The 14480-nt window shown below is 52.1% G+C and overlaps 1 protein-coding gene across 1 annotated transcript in view; it reads right to left on the bottom strand.

The window, feature by feature from the left end:
* Bcr (BCR activator of RhoGEF and GTPase) overlaps nt 1-14480 on the bottom strand; it is a 127777-nt gene that overhangs the window by 48347 nt on the left and 64950 nt on the right. The window contains 4 exon segments of the mRNA XM_032888340.1: nt 403-510; nt 4378-4563; nt 5388-5492; nt 11180-11352. Coding sequence (XP_032744231.1) covers nt 403-510; nt 4378-4563; nt 5388-5492; nt 11180-11352 — 572 coding nt within the window.

Raw genomic sequence — 14480 nt, forward strand, 5'->3', positions numbered from 1 at the left:
AAATGTTGTCCTCATAAGAGTAGCCTTGGTCATGGTGTCTGCTCACAGCAGTAACGCTCAATGTTATCCGGCTTCTCAGTTTCCAACCATAGCTGAGTACACTTCTACTCTTTATAAAGTGCACAGTCCTGAACACTTTGCAGGAGCAATATAAAACAGATTAAGACATTGGCGAGCCTCTGGAATCAGGCCCTGCCCCTTGGGGGAACAGCACGGTCAGGATTGTTCCGACTGAATCACAACTGTATCCTGCAATGGAGCTGACCCAGCGAACTCTGAGTCAGAGCCGGGGTTCATACCCAACCTTTAATCTGCTCTACTCTGTGGGAGGACATGGTGGGAGTCGGCAGTACCCCGGCCTGCACACCGCCGTCACCATCACGGTGCTGTACTCTTTATTACCTCAGAGATTTCTGCAAACTGAGCGTTGGCCTGACAGCACTTCTCTGCAGTTTCCATGGCCACTCCGTAGTTATCCACAAAGGCCCGGTACACGCCCAGCTGGCTGGCCTGCAGGGCGGAAGGAGGAGCGGGTGAGACGGGGTGGGATAGGTAGCCATTCCCCATCTTTCTGAGGACTGGGTTCTTGTGCATAGCTCTGGAAAAGACCCAGCTACGGCACGCGGGCTGCAGAAACCTGCTCTTCTGTGCAGCTTCCTCCCACCTGCTTCGCCTCCCCACATACCAAGCACGATTCCCTCCCCTGAAGTGACAGGTTGAGGAGTGAGTCAGAGCCCTGGACAGGTAATGGCCCCCTTTAGAACTCCTTCCTTATTCCTCCCACTCTGCTTGCATAAAGGAGGCTGTGCTCGCGGTGAGAATCCAGATGAATTCTCTCATGCAGGTGACAGGGAGGAGGCCGCCGTGACCATGATCCACGGATCCTGGTAACCACGGTGCTGTGTTCACATCGGATCCTGTCAGGCAGGTGAGGAACTCGTGGTCTGGCTGACTGGAAAGGGAAGCTCTTACAGTTGGCTGCCCGTCCTAAACCTCACAATGGGGGGACCTGGCTCTTACAGACCCGGCAGGTGGAAGGGGATTGCTTTGAGGTTTCCCTCACTGAGCTCCTGTTCCGATACACGATACACACTCAACTAAGCACAGTTTCCATGGGTAGGTGGAAGGGTATGTGGCACCACCACAATCATCTCTGGGTCTCACATCATTTGGGGGCAGTGAGGAAAAAAAAAGCCTAGTCTTCACAAGCAACAGCTTGCGGACAGAGCGGACGGACATGCTGGCTAGGTCTGAGCCTTCCACGGCAGCCGCCTGGGGGCTAGAAACCTGGTGCACTCGCTGTTCCGGGAGTTCTCTAGGTTGAGCATACATTTCACCTCCGTGTGCATTTGCATTTATATGGGTTTTCTCAGAGAAGTTGCTGCGAGCTTAAATTCCAGACCTTCCTTCGCTGAAAACCCACAACCATTAAGACTCGGAATACTCCTCCATCCACCCTGTCTTCCCTTTTGCAGGCCACTGAGTGAGGGCCTCCCGGCTGCCTGAGGGGTCATGACGGCCTCTCTGTGAGGAGTCCAGAGCATTTCAGCCCAGGACCACTTTCATGATTTTTCTTTTCTCTTGCCTAAGAGCTCACTTCTTTCCAGGCACGAGAAATACTAAAAAATTAACTCTTATGTATTTGGCAATTCGAAACCGGAGCTGAATGATAATGGCATAAACAGGAGATCGGCAGTATCTCATTAGTATGCCGGGGACAGGCCAGAATCCCTACTGTGGTCATTCTTTACCAAAGAGACCTGAGGAAACGTCTGACAGACTCAGAGCGGCCTGTGCCCTTCGGAGAACGTCAGTTCAGGGAGCTGACACAGACAGAAGGAGCCTAAAGAGACATCATAACCAAATACACATAACATTGGACAGGGTTGGATCCTGAATCAGACAGGGACTGGGGGAGAGGATTTCAACCACGAACAAAACCTCATTCGCTGAGAGTGAAGTACAGGAAAGGGGCACCGTGGCAGTAACTCAGGAGTCCAGGGCCCTAGAGAAGGCACCAACGTCGGGATAGGTACACCGAGCTCTTTGGGTCCTAGGACTCCTGGAGGGGATGCTGGGCTAGCCTTGCTGCAGACTGAAAGGGTGGAGTGTAGGACTGTCTGTCTGTCCTGGGAAGTCCTCAGCACTCAGCCCGAGTTAAAGACACATGAGATGCTCAGCAGACGGCCTGGGCATCAGCTCTCCTTTGCAGGGGGACAGCTGAAGAGCAACACACTAACCAAAAGTAACATTCTAAAATTTAAGTTCCAGCATTCCTTAGTTTTAGAAGACTGGGAAAGAGAAAAGTCCCCTGAGTGGTTTCATTCTGGGTAAGTGCTGGGTGTGCCCCAACCCCCTATCCTGTCCCAGCACTATTCTTTGCTTTTCCAAAGGCTTCAGGATGAGTCTGTTCTTCAAGGTTTAATCTTATTGACACAGGGCTGGAAGAGAAAGGGAGAAGAGCCAAGAGCCAAGAGGAAAGCCACACCCTGGACTGGGGCCACTGGGCTCCTCCTGCATAACCCTTTTCTCAAGATTAAAACATCCCATTCTGCACAAAGCTCCTGGAGTAGGAAGGTAAACAACTCAAAACAGATTCAGGAAGTCCCTGAAACTGACCAGATTCACTAACATCCCCCACCCCTCTTTTGCCAAAGTAAACAATAAGAGCTGAGCTTCTCTCAGACAAGCAAAGACTGAGAGCAGACCCAGATCAGCTGCCTGGAAAAGTCAGAAACCAGTCAAGCTGCCTGCAAGAGGTTTAGAGCAACTGAGGCATCCTAAAAGGACACTCTCAGAACACTCTCAGTGTGTTCCAGGTTCTCAGCTTTTGTGGGCTGTCACCTGTGCTGGGCTGGCTTTGGTGATGTAGCTGACAGTGAGTCATTTGTGCTCCTCATCCAGACTCTGTCACCCCAATAAAACTCACTGGTTCATCAAGTTGGACTTTGGTGATATCTATACTTTGGTTTGTCGTGGGATCCCTGTCTGGCACAAGTGAAGCAAATGAGGTGAGTAGGATGTGTGTGTGTGTGTGTGTCTCTGTGTGTGTGTGTGTCTGTGTGTGTGTGTGTGTGTGTGTGTGTGTGTGTGTGTGTGTGTGTGTGTGTGTGTGATTTTCAGGAACCCTGCACTTGTAGGAACCCTGCCCTTGGACCACTGTTAAGCCTGAAGAACTATTTTCTGCATGGGGAGAAGGTCCCAAGCAAAGTGTGTGTGTGTTAGAAGCACAACCAATCTAGGAATTAGGATCAGCCATCATTAGAAAGAGACCAGAGCCAGCGCTGCCTTCCTGTGGCTCTTCTAGGAGGGGTAACCTCTCTGCTGGGCAGTTCTGTCAGGAACCCCTCCTTTCCTGTTCCTACCCTGTACTAACGTCTCCCCCGGGTACCTGTCAGTTTCCTGGTCAGTTCTGATCTACTGAGGACTTCCAGAAACCCTAATCTGTTGTCTACCTCCTCTTGTCCTTCGGTTTGATGGCCCCTCATGGCAGACAGATGTACTCTTTTACGGCAAATAAAAACAGGGGACTCACTCAGTCTTCCTTGCTCAGTCTCTTTGAAAACAGGACCTGCCTTATGGGGCGACCTCAATGCAGGTAACATGGTGCCCCTTGATGTCACAGTGGGACCCAGCTCTGTAGAGAGCTGTCACCTGATCCAAGCCTCTCTGTGGAGGCTCCTAGCTAGGCACACATTCCCTCTCTTCCTCCTCTATTTACCATGTTGGCCAGGTTGGACCCCTAAACTCCTGGGCCCAAACAACCTTATTGCTTCAGCTTCCCAAACGGCTGAAATGACACGGACTCACACACTCCGAATCACCTCTAGGCCTAATCCATTGTAACCACCATGTAAATAGCTGTTGTGCTGTATTGTCTGGGGGGAATGATGTCAAAGTAAAGACTGCACACGCGCAGCACATGCACAATTCTATCTCGGCACTGGGAGAGTCCAGGGTGCAGAGGGGAGACCTGCAGACATAGAGGCTGACCTGTAACCAAGCCCCAGTGTGCTGTCACGTGTAGCCACCTCTCCAAGCAAAACGCTGTTCTCCACTGAGAGCCTAAGACTGGCTGTGCTGGGCGGCAAAAAAACCATTTTAGTCTCAAAGGCATCTTGATCTGCATGGAGCCTGGAAACCCCAAGCAAAACAGTAGGCAGCCAAGATCAGGTCAACGCACTCGCTGGACTTCAGCTGGGTTGGCCATGTGTCCCTGCACCTCTCCCTCCCAGCGGCCTGCCCTTTGGCACCAAAGCTACAGACACACCCCAGGCTCTCCTTCCCACTGTCTCCTGGATGTCTCCCTGGGACACATGTCCAAGGGACAAACCTCGTCCCCAAAGCCGCAAGTGCCAGCGTACCCAACTGACTCACCAGCTTCTGGAAGAGGTCACCCACACGCTGCTGGTGGCTCCACTGCTGTACCCGGGGAAAGAGCCCGTCGTAGAACTCCTTGTGGATCTCGTAGAGCTCAGGCACTTTGAAGAAAATGGTCTCAATCTGCTGGCTGGTCAGTACAGGCTGAGACGTGGTGGCAGCGGCTTTCAGAGGCTTCATGGGCTAGAGGGTGGCACAGGTGAAGTGGCTTCATCATTCATTCACTCACTCACTCATTCATTCATTCATCTAGCTAGCTAACCCTGTCTGTGTCTGTCTGTCTATCATATCTATCTATCTATCTATCTATCTATCTATCTATCCACTCATCCATCCACCCATCCATCCATATCTATCTCTCTATCTCTCTATCTACCTACCCACTCATCCATCCACCCATCCATCTCTCTCTCTCTATCTATAAATCATCTATCTATCTATCTATCTATCTATCTATCTATCTATTTATCTATCTATCTATCCACTCATCCGTCCACCCATCCATCCATATCTCTCTATCTCTCTATCTATAAATCATCTATCAATAATCTATCTATCTATCTCTCTATCTTCCTATCTCTCTATCTTCCTATCTATCTGTCTGTCTACCCAGCCACTCATCCATCCGTCTATCTATCTATCTATCTATCTATCTATCTATCTATCTATCTACCTACCTACCTACCTACCTAACTACCCATCCGTCCACCCATCCCCCCCCATCTATCTATCTATCTATCTATCTATCTATCTATCTACCTACCTACCTACCTACCTACCTCTTGGTATTGCAATCGGGCCCAGGTAGGACCTTGGCCATTAGACAAATGGCTTTACCACTAAACTACATCTCAGCCCTATCATTTTCAAATCCCAATGGGGGAAAAAAATTAATTAAAAGAAAGAAACTTGGCGGTTAAGGTCTCCAGTCGGCATCTCCCAGCCCCTAGAGAAGCTCGGATGCCCGGGATGAGGTCTGGGGGGAATCCCAGCAAGGGCCTCCTCACCAGCAGCAGGGCCTCCAGATGGCTCAGGTACGTCTCCTCGCTGGCCAGGATTCCGGACAAAACCCACTTCCTCATCTCCAAGCCCTTTTCCAAATCCAGCTCACTCTGCAGGACAGAAGCAGAAACATCAGCTCCCTCTGCGGACAAAGCCCTCAGAGACGGTCCACCAGGAAGGAAGAGGGAGGTACTGATAGCCTTGGTACCCATTCGGCCATGCGCTCGAAGTCACTAAATTCCAGAGGCTCATCCAGTCGAGGGTCGCCTGCGGCCCCCACAAAGTAGGAAACGAGGACGCTGAGCAGACCACAAGGCCTCCTCTCCTTCTTGCCTTGTGCCTGGGACCACGAAGTAGCTGCCTTGATCCACACATGGAAGGGAAAGGAGGCTCTGACCCAAGGTGGGTGTAGCCCACGGGCAGCCCAAAGGTAGCTGCTCCAGGAGGGCTGAGAAGGGGTTTATCAGAGCCTACTGCCTGCCATCCAGGCTCCTGCTATTGGAAAATGTCTGCTGCTCCTTGCCCTTCGCCTGATGTGTGCCTCGCCAGGATTCCCTGGCTGTCACTACCACATGGACCTTGGACCAACCAGGCCCCTAGGTAGCACCACCTCCTCCCTCAGCGAGTTGCCCTTCCTGGGACTGTGACCGCTGCAGCTGTGTGTCATAGCCTCCTGCCTGTGAGGGTAGGGTGAGGGTGGCCCTCAGGCTTAGAGCTTTTGTCTGATCCTGCTTTCTCTTGCTGGTAGGAGGGACTCTCTCCCAAGCAGATTCTGGGCAAAGTACCTCAGCCTGTCAACTTCCCAGATCAAAAGAGTGAAGCTCTGCTGATTTTTGTCTCCACCAAGACAGAGCGGACACACATGTTGCAGCATGTTGACGTAGGGGGGCACAGCCTACACAACCTGGGAGACCATGGGCCGATGCCAGGTTATGATGGCACTGTGGACTGACTACACCCGTGTCATACCCCCCATTCCTGCATTGAAGTCCTGAGTCCCACAGCCTGGGGATGTGGCTGGATTTGAGAAGTTGAAATGAAGACAGTGGGGCGGATTCTAAGTCAGTATAACTAGCATTCCATAAGGACTGGACTATGGGTCTGTCACACAGAGAAGACATTTGATCCAAGAGGAGTTATGTACGGCCATCCACTCATAGATTCAGGAGAGAACACTCAGAAGAAAACACCTCAACAGCAACTGGACCTTAGCCTTCCGGCCCCTGACACCGCGGAGAAAGCGCACTTCTGCTGTTTAAAGGCCACCGCTTGGAGTGCTTTTGTTATGGCACGCCTAGCCGTCCAGCGGTGGTGGTGCCAAAGGCAACAGAAAGTGCTGCCTGGTTTCCTGGCCACTCCCTGCTTCTCTCCCCAGCCACAGGTGATGTCAGAGGTTGGCCGTGCCCGTGGAACCAACCACTGTGTGGCACCCGGCCAACCTGCCCCACCTACAGGCAGAGGCGGATGCCAGTAAGGGGCGGAGCCCGCATCCACGGAGGGTTAAAAAGCCCCGCCCACTCCCCCTTCCAGTTTCCTAGCGCCAAGAGCCGACTCTAAACAGCCTTGTTGCCCCACCTCCTGGGACTAAAACAGGGCTGTTGACTCCACCCCCACCTCCCTCCATGACTCATTTTCCTAAATCATTAGAGGAGAAGTGTGATCGATGCTGACATGTAGAGCTGAGGGGTTCCTTCCTGGGGACCGGCAGGCAATCCCATACCATATGATGCTTCGCCACATCCCTGGTTGCTACTTCACGCAAAGGTCTCTGGATAGTAGCTAGGGCCTGTATGACCCGGAGTGAGGCTGACTGGGCTTTCGGAAGGACCTGACTGAGGACAGCTCAGGCCTCAGGGAGGCTTGCAGTTGGACATTAGGACCCCGCTATGGACCCTCTGTGTCTTAATGACTCTGCTGGTCCTTTTCAGGGAAGTATGTCATGGTATAGACTGCAGGTTAATCAAGAAGAGCCCAGGGTCAGGATTCAGGGTCAGAGTTTAGAGCTAGGGTTACCAGGGAGCCTCTGCATGGACCTTTATCTTCTAGATATAAACTGTCTAATTCTTGTATCCTACCTGGATCCCTGGGGCTTGAACCTCATTGTCACTGCGACATGACGTGTGTGTGTGTGTGTGTGTGTGTGTGTGTGTGTGTATGTCGTGCCTAAGCTGTGACCATGCAAATGTGTGTGGGTGGCAGCCATCACTCTGGGGAAATAACCCACCCAAATGGGTCCCTGCAGGTAAGACCAGACAGTGGCTTCCACAGATAGGAGCCTCCAGGGCATAGCTGTGCCTGAACTCGAAACTTCCCGTGCTTGGAACACAGTGCCCAATTAAGATTCATTTCATTCATCGAATCTCAAAGGCCTGGCTAGGTCCTAGTTGGGGCCTCATCTTTATGAAACCCCGAGGGTTCTTTCAGAGTCTCAGTGATCTAATTGGGAAGCAAGCAGGTCCCAGAAATCCAGGACTGTCAGCTGAGCTCCTCAAAGGCAGGAAGGTGGGGAAATCCTAACGTGCCACTCAAGTTTGATAGGATACTGCCCCCCGGTGCCCAGATACGCAGGATCTGATGGAGTGATGCTCACTTCTCGGCCCAGTGTGATGGCAGGTCATCAGAGAAGCGGCCTCCATCTCTCTCTGCACATGCCTCCCACTGTGACTAGGTGATACTCCTATCCCACACAAGGGAAGGGGTTAGGGAGATGGCAGGCCTTTGACAATGACAGCCACCCCCAACATGCAGTCCTCCTCCTTAGTTTCGAAGAACAGTCTTGCTACTGTGAGCTCCAGGGAGACAGCGGGGCGCAGGGAGGTCAGCAGGGCCAGTGACGTCCCTGCCCAGCATAAGACGCCGCTGCCTGCATAGATGGGAGTGCCTGGTGGAAGAACCATGCCTCATCCCATCCACACGGTTTGGAAAGCCAGGAGGAAACACTGTGTGTACAAGCAGATGGCGCCAAGTCCAGTTCTCTTCATTCCAAGGGTGAGGCCACCTGGCCCCGGGATGGTGCTGGGGTGGATGGAGACAGGACTTGAGAAGAGGAATCTTTCTTAGATGGAGAATCTTTTGGGGATCAGAACAGGGCTGATGGTATCCCACAAGCAGCAAGAGAGAAGTGAGCAGGGGACAGGGCTGTCACTGGCTGTTTATAACTGAAGCTGTACACGCGGCATTCCTGTAATCAGGGTCCTACAGGCAGGGAGGTCCCTTCTAGGAGGAAGCTTCAGGTAAAGGGCAGCTGGAGGCTGACATAGAGGTAGGGAAAAGCCCTCAGGAGTCCAGAGACAGGCAACCAGGAATGGAAAGAAACAAACTAGACTCATGGTAACAAAGTAACAAAGGTTACCAAGCCCACAGGTGAGCTGCCGCTGGTCCATTAGTAGGTCTTTCAAGACTCTTCCCAGGGGAGCTCACTGATCAATCAGGGTGCAGCTTTCTCTACTGTAAGTTCATAGTCAGCACAGCTGCTGACCAGGGTGTCCTCTTCTAGTTTAAATAGGGCCAGGGCTCTCTAAGTTAGAGGCTAGAAACTGCCCTAGAGCCCAGCTTGCAAGGGCAAACCAGTCCTCCAGAAGGGGAGATCCCAGCACTCAGAGCTGGCTCTGTTACCAGATACTGTGTCAACGAACCCACCTCAGGCCTTCTCGCTGCTGCCACAGTAAGGGGTGCCAGGCCTCTGCCCCACCCCAATGCAATACCTAACTCCTTGGGGAGGATGCTGACTGAGAAGCCCTGAAATCCAGAAGCTGCACTGAGCTTATGTGTTGCCATGGAATCCCCAGGGAAATTTCTCTTAATGTTCAACCGGCCCAAAAGGTACCAGGTTGGCAGCAGGGAGCAAACCAGGATTTGGGAGGCAGAAGAACCTTAGGCAGCAGGGTAGGGTGCTTCTGGCCCCAAACCCACCACATTCCCTAAGGAACCTAAGAGAAGTCAGGAAGCCAAGGGTGTGTCGGTGTCACCAGAGCCAGGATGGAATTCTACCCTTAGGGCTCTAAGCACTAAAATAAGCAGGGGCTGCTGGGGCAAAACTAGGTGACATGTCAACCCTCCTCATTTAGAACCTCCCTGCCACCTCCTCAGGTGGAATGCCTGGTGGGGGAGGGGACGCTGTAGACCTGTTTGTGCAGATGTGCAATATCCTGCCACGGGAGGCATGTTTGATGAACCCCTAAGGGGGGCAGGAGAAGGGAGACAAGGCTCTGCCTGGAGTCTACAGGGATGAGATGGGTGCTAAAAGGCCACCATCTGTGCCAGGAGGCCAGCAGAACAGAGACCAACCTGTACCGGGCCTGAATCAAAGAAGTAGGTCAGCTTGCTCTCAAGGGTCAAGAAGGAGCATTAAGGCTTGGGTGGGTGGTGGCAGCTCTCGGGAGATGGATGGACAGAGATGTAAGCCACATGCGTCAGCCCCAAGGTAAGCGGAAGGGAGAAGATGCCAAGGGCCCAGGAAGACAAAATGGCCAAAGGCAAGGAGAAACTGCTTTAGGGTAACAATGATTTGCTCAGCTCCATGAAGGAAGAATCCAAGGAGTCAGAGGAGGACCTGTCTTAGCTGTTTCCTGTTGCTGTGATTTATAAACAAAAATCCTGATGGCACTTACTACACAAACATGGATGCATGCACCCATGCACATACACATGCACGCATGCATGCACGTGTTATGGGATAAAGTGCTTATGTGCTGGAGATCACAGTCTATCACTGTGTGGGAGTTAAGGTGGCAGGAGCATGAAGTAACTAATCAGTCATATTACATTCAGAGTCAAGGGTAAGGAGAACAAATCAATGTGTGCATGTTGGCGCTCCACTTGTTTTCTCCGTAGAATACCGAGCCTGGGGAATAATGCTGCCCATGGCGAGCAGGTCCTCCCACATGAACGAACATAGTTTCAATAAATCCCTCAGACTATCCTAATCTAGAAAGTCCCCATTGAGACATTTTCACTGTGTCAAACTGGCCATTAAAATCATCCCGGGAGGTGTCCCCTCCCTCCACTGAAAAAGTTATCTTCAACAGTGCCCCAGCCCACGGGACCACGGAGTGGCTCAGGACACCGTGCTGGCTGGGCAGATTCACTGTGGGAACTGCTCTGTGAAGTCTGCAAGTGCCTCGGGGTGATGTTCCCGGGAGAGAAGGCTGGCCCATACAGTATGCTACTTGGGGATGTGGCAGATGGCCTCTCAAATGTTCCACAACTTGTTAGCCACGTGACCTGAGAGGAAGCCAGCAACTGACATCGGTTACACTTCGGTGACGTGGAGATGACAGCAAGATAAGTTCCCTGGGACTGTTGGTGAGGGTCAAGTGCAAACTCTCTGGAAGGATCTTGGTCAAACGAAGCTACTGTGAGGACCTTCTCTGTGGAAAAGAGAGTGAGTCTATCCCTTGAGCGGAGGGTCAGGGCCGACCTAACGTGGCCGAGCACTCCAGAGGGGACTTTCACATAAGTCCTGCTTGCTCAGGTGGTGGCCTCTGGCATGACTCTTCTCAGCCTTACAAACGCATGCATCCTCCCTCTCTAGGCTCAGTTTATAAAGAAGCCCGTGGCCTCCCTGTGAAGTGTACGCAGAGGGAGATCTGCTTCCCGATTCACGACAAGAAAGGAGCTCTCTATGATTCTATAATGGTGCCATCGCCTAATTGCTGTTGTGTCCCCGGACTAGGAGTTGCCTTTCAGGACATGGCCTCCTCCATGGAAGCGGTGGCCTGATCCCGAGCAGAGTCCAGTACCCATCTGGACTTCACGTCTACCCGCTATGTCTGGCGGGTGTGCCTCTCGGACTCACCGCTTTGGTGGGCTCCAGGGCGCCTGAGGCCGGGCTGCCCCTGCCTTTGCTGCTGAGGTGTGGCGAGGAAGAAGGTGAATCATCGATGTAGGGCAGCCCGTCCTGGTGCCGGCGCTGTTCCTCAGCCTGGTCTGCAGCACAGCCATATCCAGGTGGTGTTCCAAATGAGGAATCTGTGTGTACAGAGGGGCGACCTGTGTTAGCAAGAGCCCGGGCTGGGGTGGGGGGCTGTTTCAGGGCTGTCTATGCCCCACCTGTCCAAGCAGGGGCCCAAACTGATAGCATCTCTGTCACACACAGTCATCTCTTGGGGACTGTCACTCTCAAGACCTGCTACTAGGCAAAGGTGCAAAGGGAGGGAAGGGGCCGGCTACGGTCTGTATCCTTGGAGGCATGACTGTCCCCGGAAGTGGGCAATGCAGGGGACATAACAAGTAACGTCTGGTCTCTGTATAAAACACACATCTTTCCTAGCACGCGGCTCCTAAAACCATTAGACTCTCCAAAGTGATGATTACATGCTATATCAGTGAGATGACTGAATAGCTCAGTGTGGGGGCTGGCTGCTGAGGTGCGTGGAATGGAGGACCGACCATGTAATTAGAGGGCTGGGACTTTCAGCTATGACCCTGGCCCTCTAGGCAAGATAAAGGGCTGAAGGGTAAGTCGATCGTTAGAGGTCGGTGACATAACCAGTCATGGGTATGGAAGGAAACTTCTATAGAAACCTAAAAGGCAGGGTTGGGGGGAGTCTCTCGGCTGCTGAACGCACAGAAAAACGTGCTAGGCCACCCCACTTTATAGTATGTATTTCCTTCCTCCTCCTCGTTTGAGTTGTGCCTCTTTTTTTTTTTTTAAACCATAAGCTGAAAATCTAGTTAGGAAACTGTTTTCCAGCTTTCTGCCTCCAGCCACCCCTGCGTAATTGATCGCGTATGAAGAAGGGTTTGTGAGAGACACCGCCCCCCTCCACTTGTACGTTTAAACACAAACATGGTTTACGACCACAGGATTAAAAATGGTGGGATGAGGGGGGGGGGCTGGTCTTATGGTGCCCCTTAACCTGGGGGATCCAATACTGTCTCAGACGGCATCCACAGAGAACTGTAAGATTTCTTGGTGTGAAGGAAACCCCTGCATTTGGTCACAGAAGGATTCTGTTGTGAGTGATGAGAAGACACACAAGGGCTTATCATATGGGTGGGGGACCTGGGCTAGGAGAACCCCAAATTCAAGGATGCCTTTGTATGGTCCCCATACACCTACCTATGGGGATATGATGGGCAAAAGGACCAGAGTCCTCTGAACTAATTGTTAGCAAACCCAGGAAAAGCTCATCATGATCCTGGCCTACAGCCCAGGGCTACGACCCGTAGAACCCTCTTGCCAAGCCCTTCCCGTAGACACACAGAAGCAAAATGCAACCTACCCTTTGCCTCGACAACTTTATGCAGACAGCTAGGACATGTGGTAGGTTGGCATGACGACCCAGACAGTGCTAGGTACCAGACCAGACATCCAAGCTGGTCTTGACAGATCGATAGTGCCAGTCCCCTGCGAAGTCTTTATACGGGTGAGGGTGCTAAGCTGCATATGGTTGTACACACCTTTACCCCCAGCATTTGGGAAGTAGAGACAAGTGGGCTAGCCTGTTCTACGTAGAAGTTCCAGGGCAGTCGGGACTACAAAACTGACCTCATTATAAAATGTAAGTGGGTGCTAGGGGATAGGGATCAGGGAGCCAGGTTTGGCTGCACCTCAAAGCCCCTCAAGTGATGCTGACAGTGAGGCACACCAGTTAGAGGCAGAGGACTCTGTGACGTCATCTCTCCATGGGTGCCTACAGTTTGCAACAGGGCCTAGCCTGAGACCTAGCAGGCCAGCTCAGGTTCAAGAACTAGCAACTGTGAACAGTGATTACCGGCAGGGCCTGTGGTCCTGACCTCAGGAGCCCGAGCTACAGTCCAGACACCCTCTATTCCAACCCAAGTACAGCACAGGGATGAAGGGGTCCATTCTATAAGAGCCTCGTGGCTCGGTGAAGCTCTAGTTATAGGAAACAGCATATCCCCACAAAGGTCCTTGAAACTAATCAGTCCCGACACACAGCTCAAGGCTGGATGAGAAAGCCTGTTGGCTACCTGTAGCTCCTCCTCTCTGTGCCCTTCCCAGCTTGACATTGATTGATTGATTGATTGATTCATTCATTCATTCACTCACTCAACCATCCCTTTTGGTTGAAGTAGGGTTTCATGTAAGTCAGGCTGGCCTATACCCTACAACTCACTATGAAGCTGAAGATGACCTTGAACATCTGGACTTTCGGCCTCCACCCATGAGTACTGAGATTATGGGTGTGCAACTCTATACCTGATTTATGTGGTTCTGGGGAGCAAACCCAAGGCTTCCACACTCGGCAAACACTGTCGACTGAGATGCATGCCCAAGCTCCAGTGTGCGTTTCTCAATGGAATGGACCCTCTCACTATAGACAGCACCAGCCCACAACGGCCCAGTGTGTACTAAATATTTGTGAGAACTGTTCGATGCACTTGCCCTTTTCCTAAGAACATCTTTTCAGTGGCCAACATGTTCATCATGTGACGGGATGCCCCGTGTCTGCCCCCTGTGATTTCTACTGACTACGTGGATTCATGTCCGAGGTGAATTCAGCAATGGGTAGGTAACCAATGCCGTAAGAATATCAGGGTCAGACTCATCCCAGCCATCACTGCATGTTTGTGACACAGTGAGCTGCGTTAGCAGTCTGACAGGAGAACCGGGAGCTTGGCAAGGGCTTGTCCGCCACGGTGGAGGAGTAGGCACGATGATTCCTCTGTGGACATTTCACCTTCACATGTGAGATGGACACACCAAGAGCCCCTGCTGGGCTATGCCAGCCCAGCTAATAATCCAGACTCCTCAGTGTTGCTCCTCCTGCTGCCCCAGTCACTGGTGATCCAGGAACTGAGCTGTGTCTTAGCCTCTGGCCAAGAAGCTTCTGGAAAGATCCATGCACCCAAACTTAGGACGAACAAGGTCATGTTCTTGGCCCTGTCTAACCAGACCTTGAGGACATTCTGAAAGGGCCAGGTAAGCATTCACTGGAACACATTGGACTCAACAGAAAGAATGGAGGGGCATGGGGGGATGGGTTGGGACAGCCACTCAGCTGGAACAGAATGGCCTCCCACATTTACAGAAGTGAACAGATTGGACATCTAGCTGTGGCAGGAAGGTTGTTTCCCCAGCATCTGCCCTCCTCTTAGCTCTGTACTCTCTACAGGACTGAAGGCAAACT

Source organism: Rattus rattus, chromosome 18 (assembly GCF_011064425.1).
Source record: "Rattus rattus isolate New Zealand chromosome 18, Rrattus_CSIRO_v1, whole genome shotgun sequence".
NCBI classification, from domain to species: Eukaryota; Metazoa; Chordata; class Mammalia; order Rodentia; family Muridae; genus Rattus; species Rattus rattus.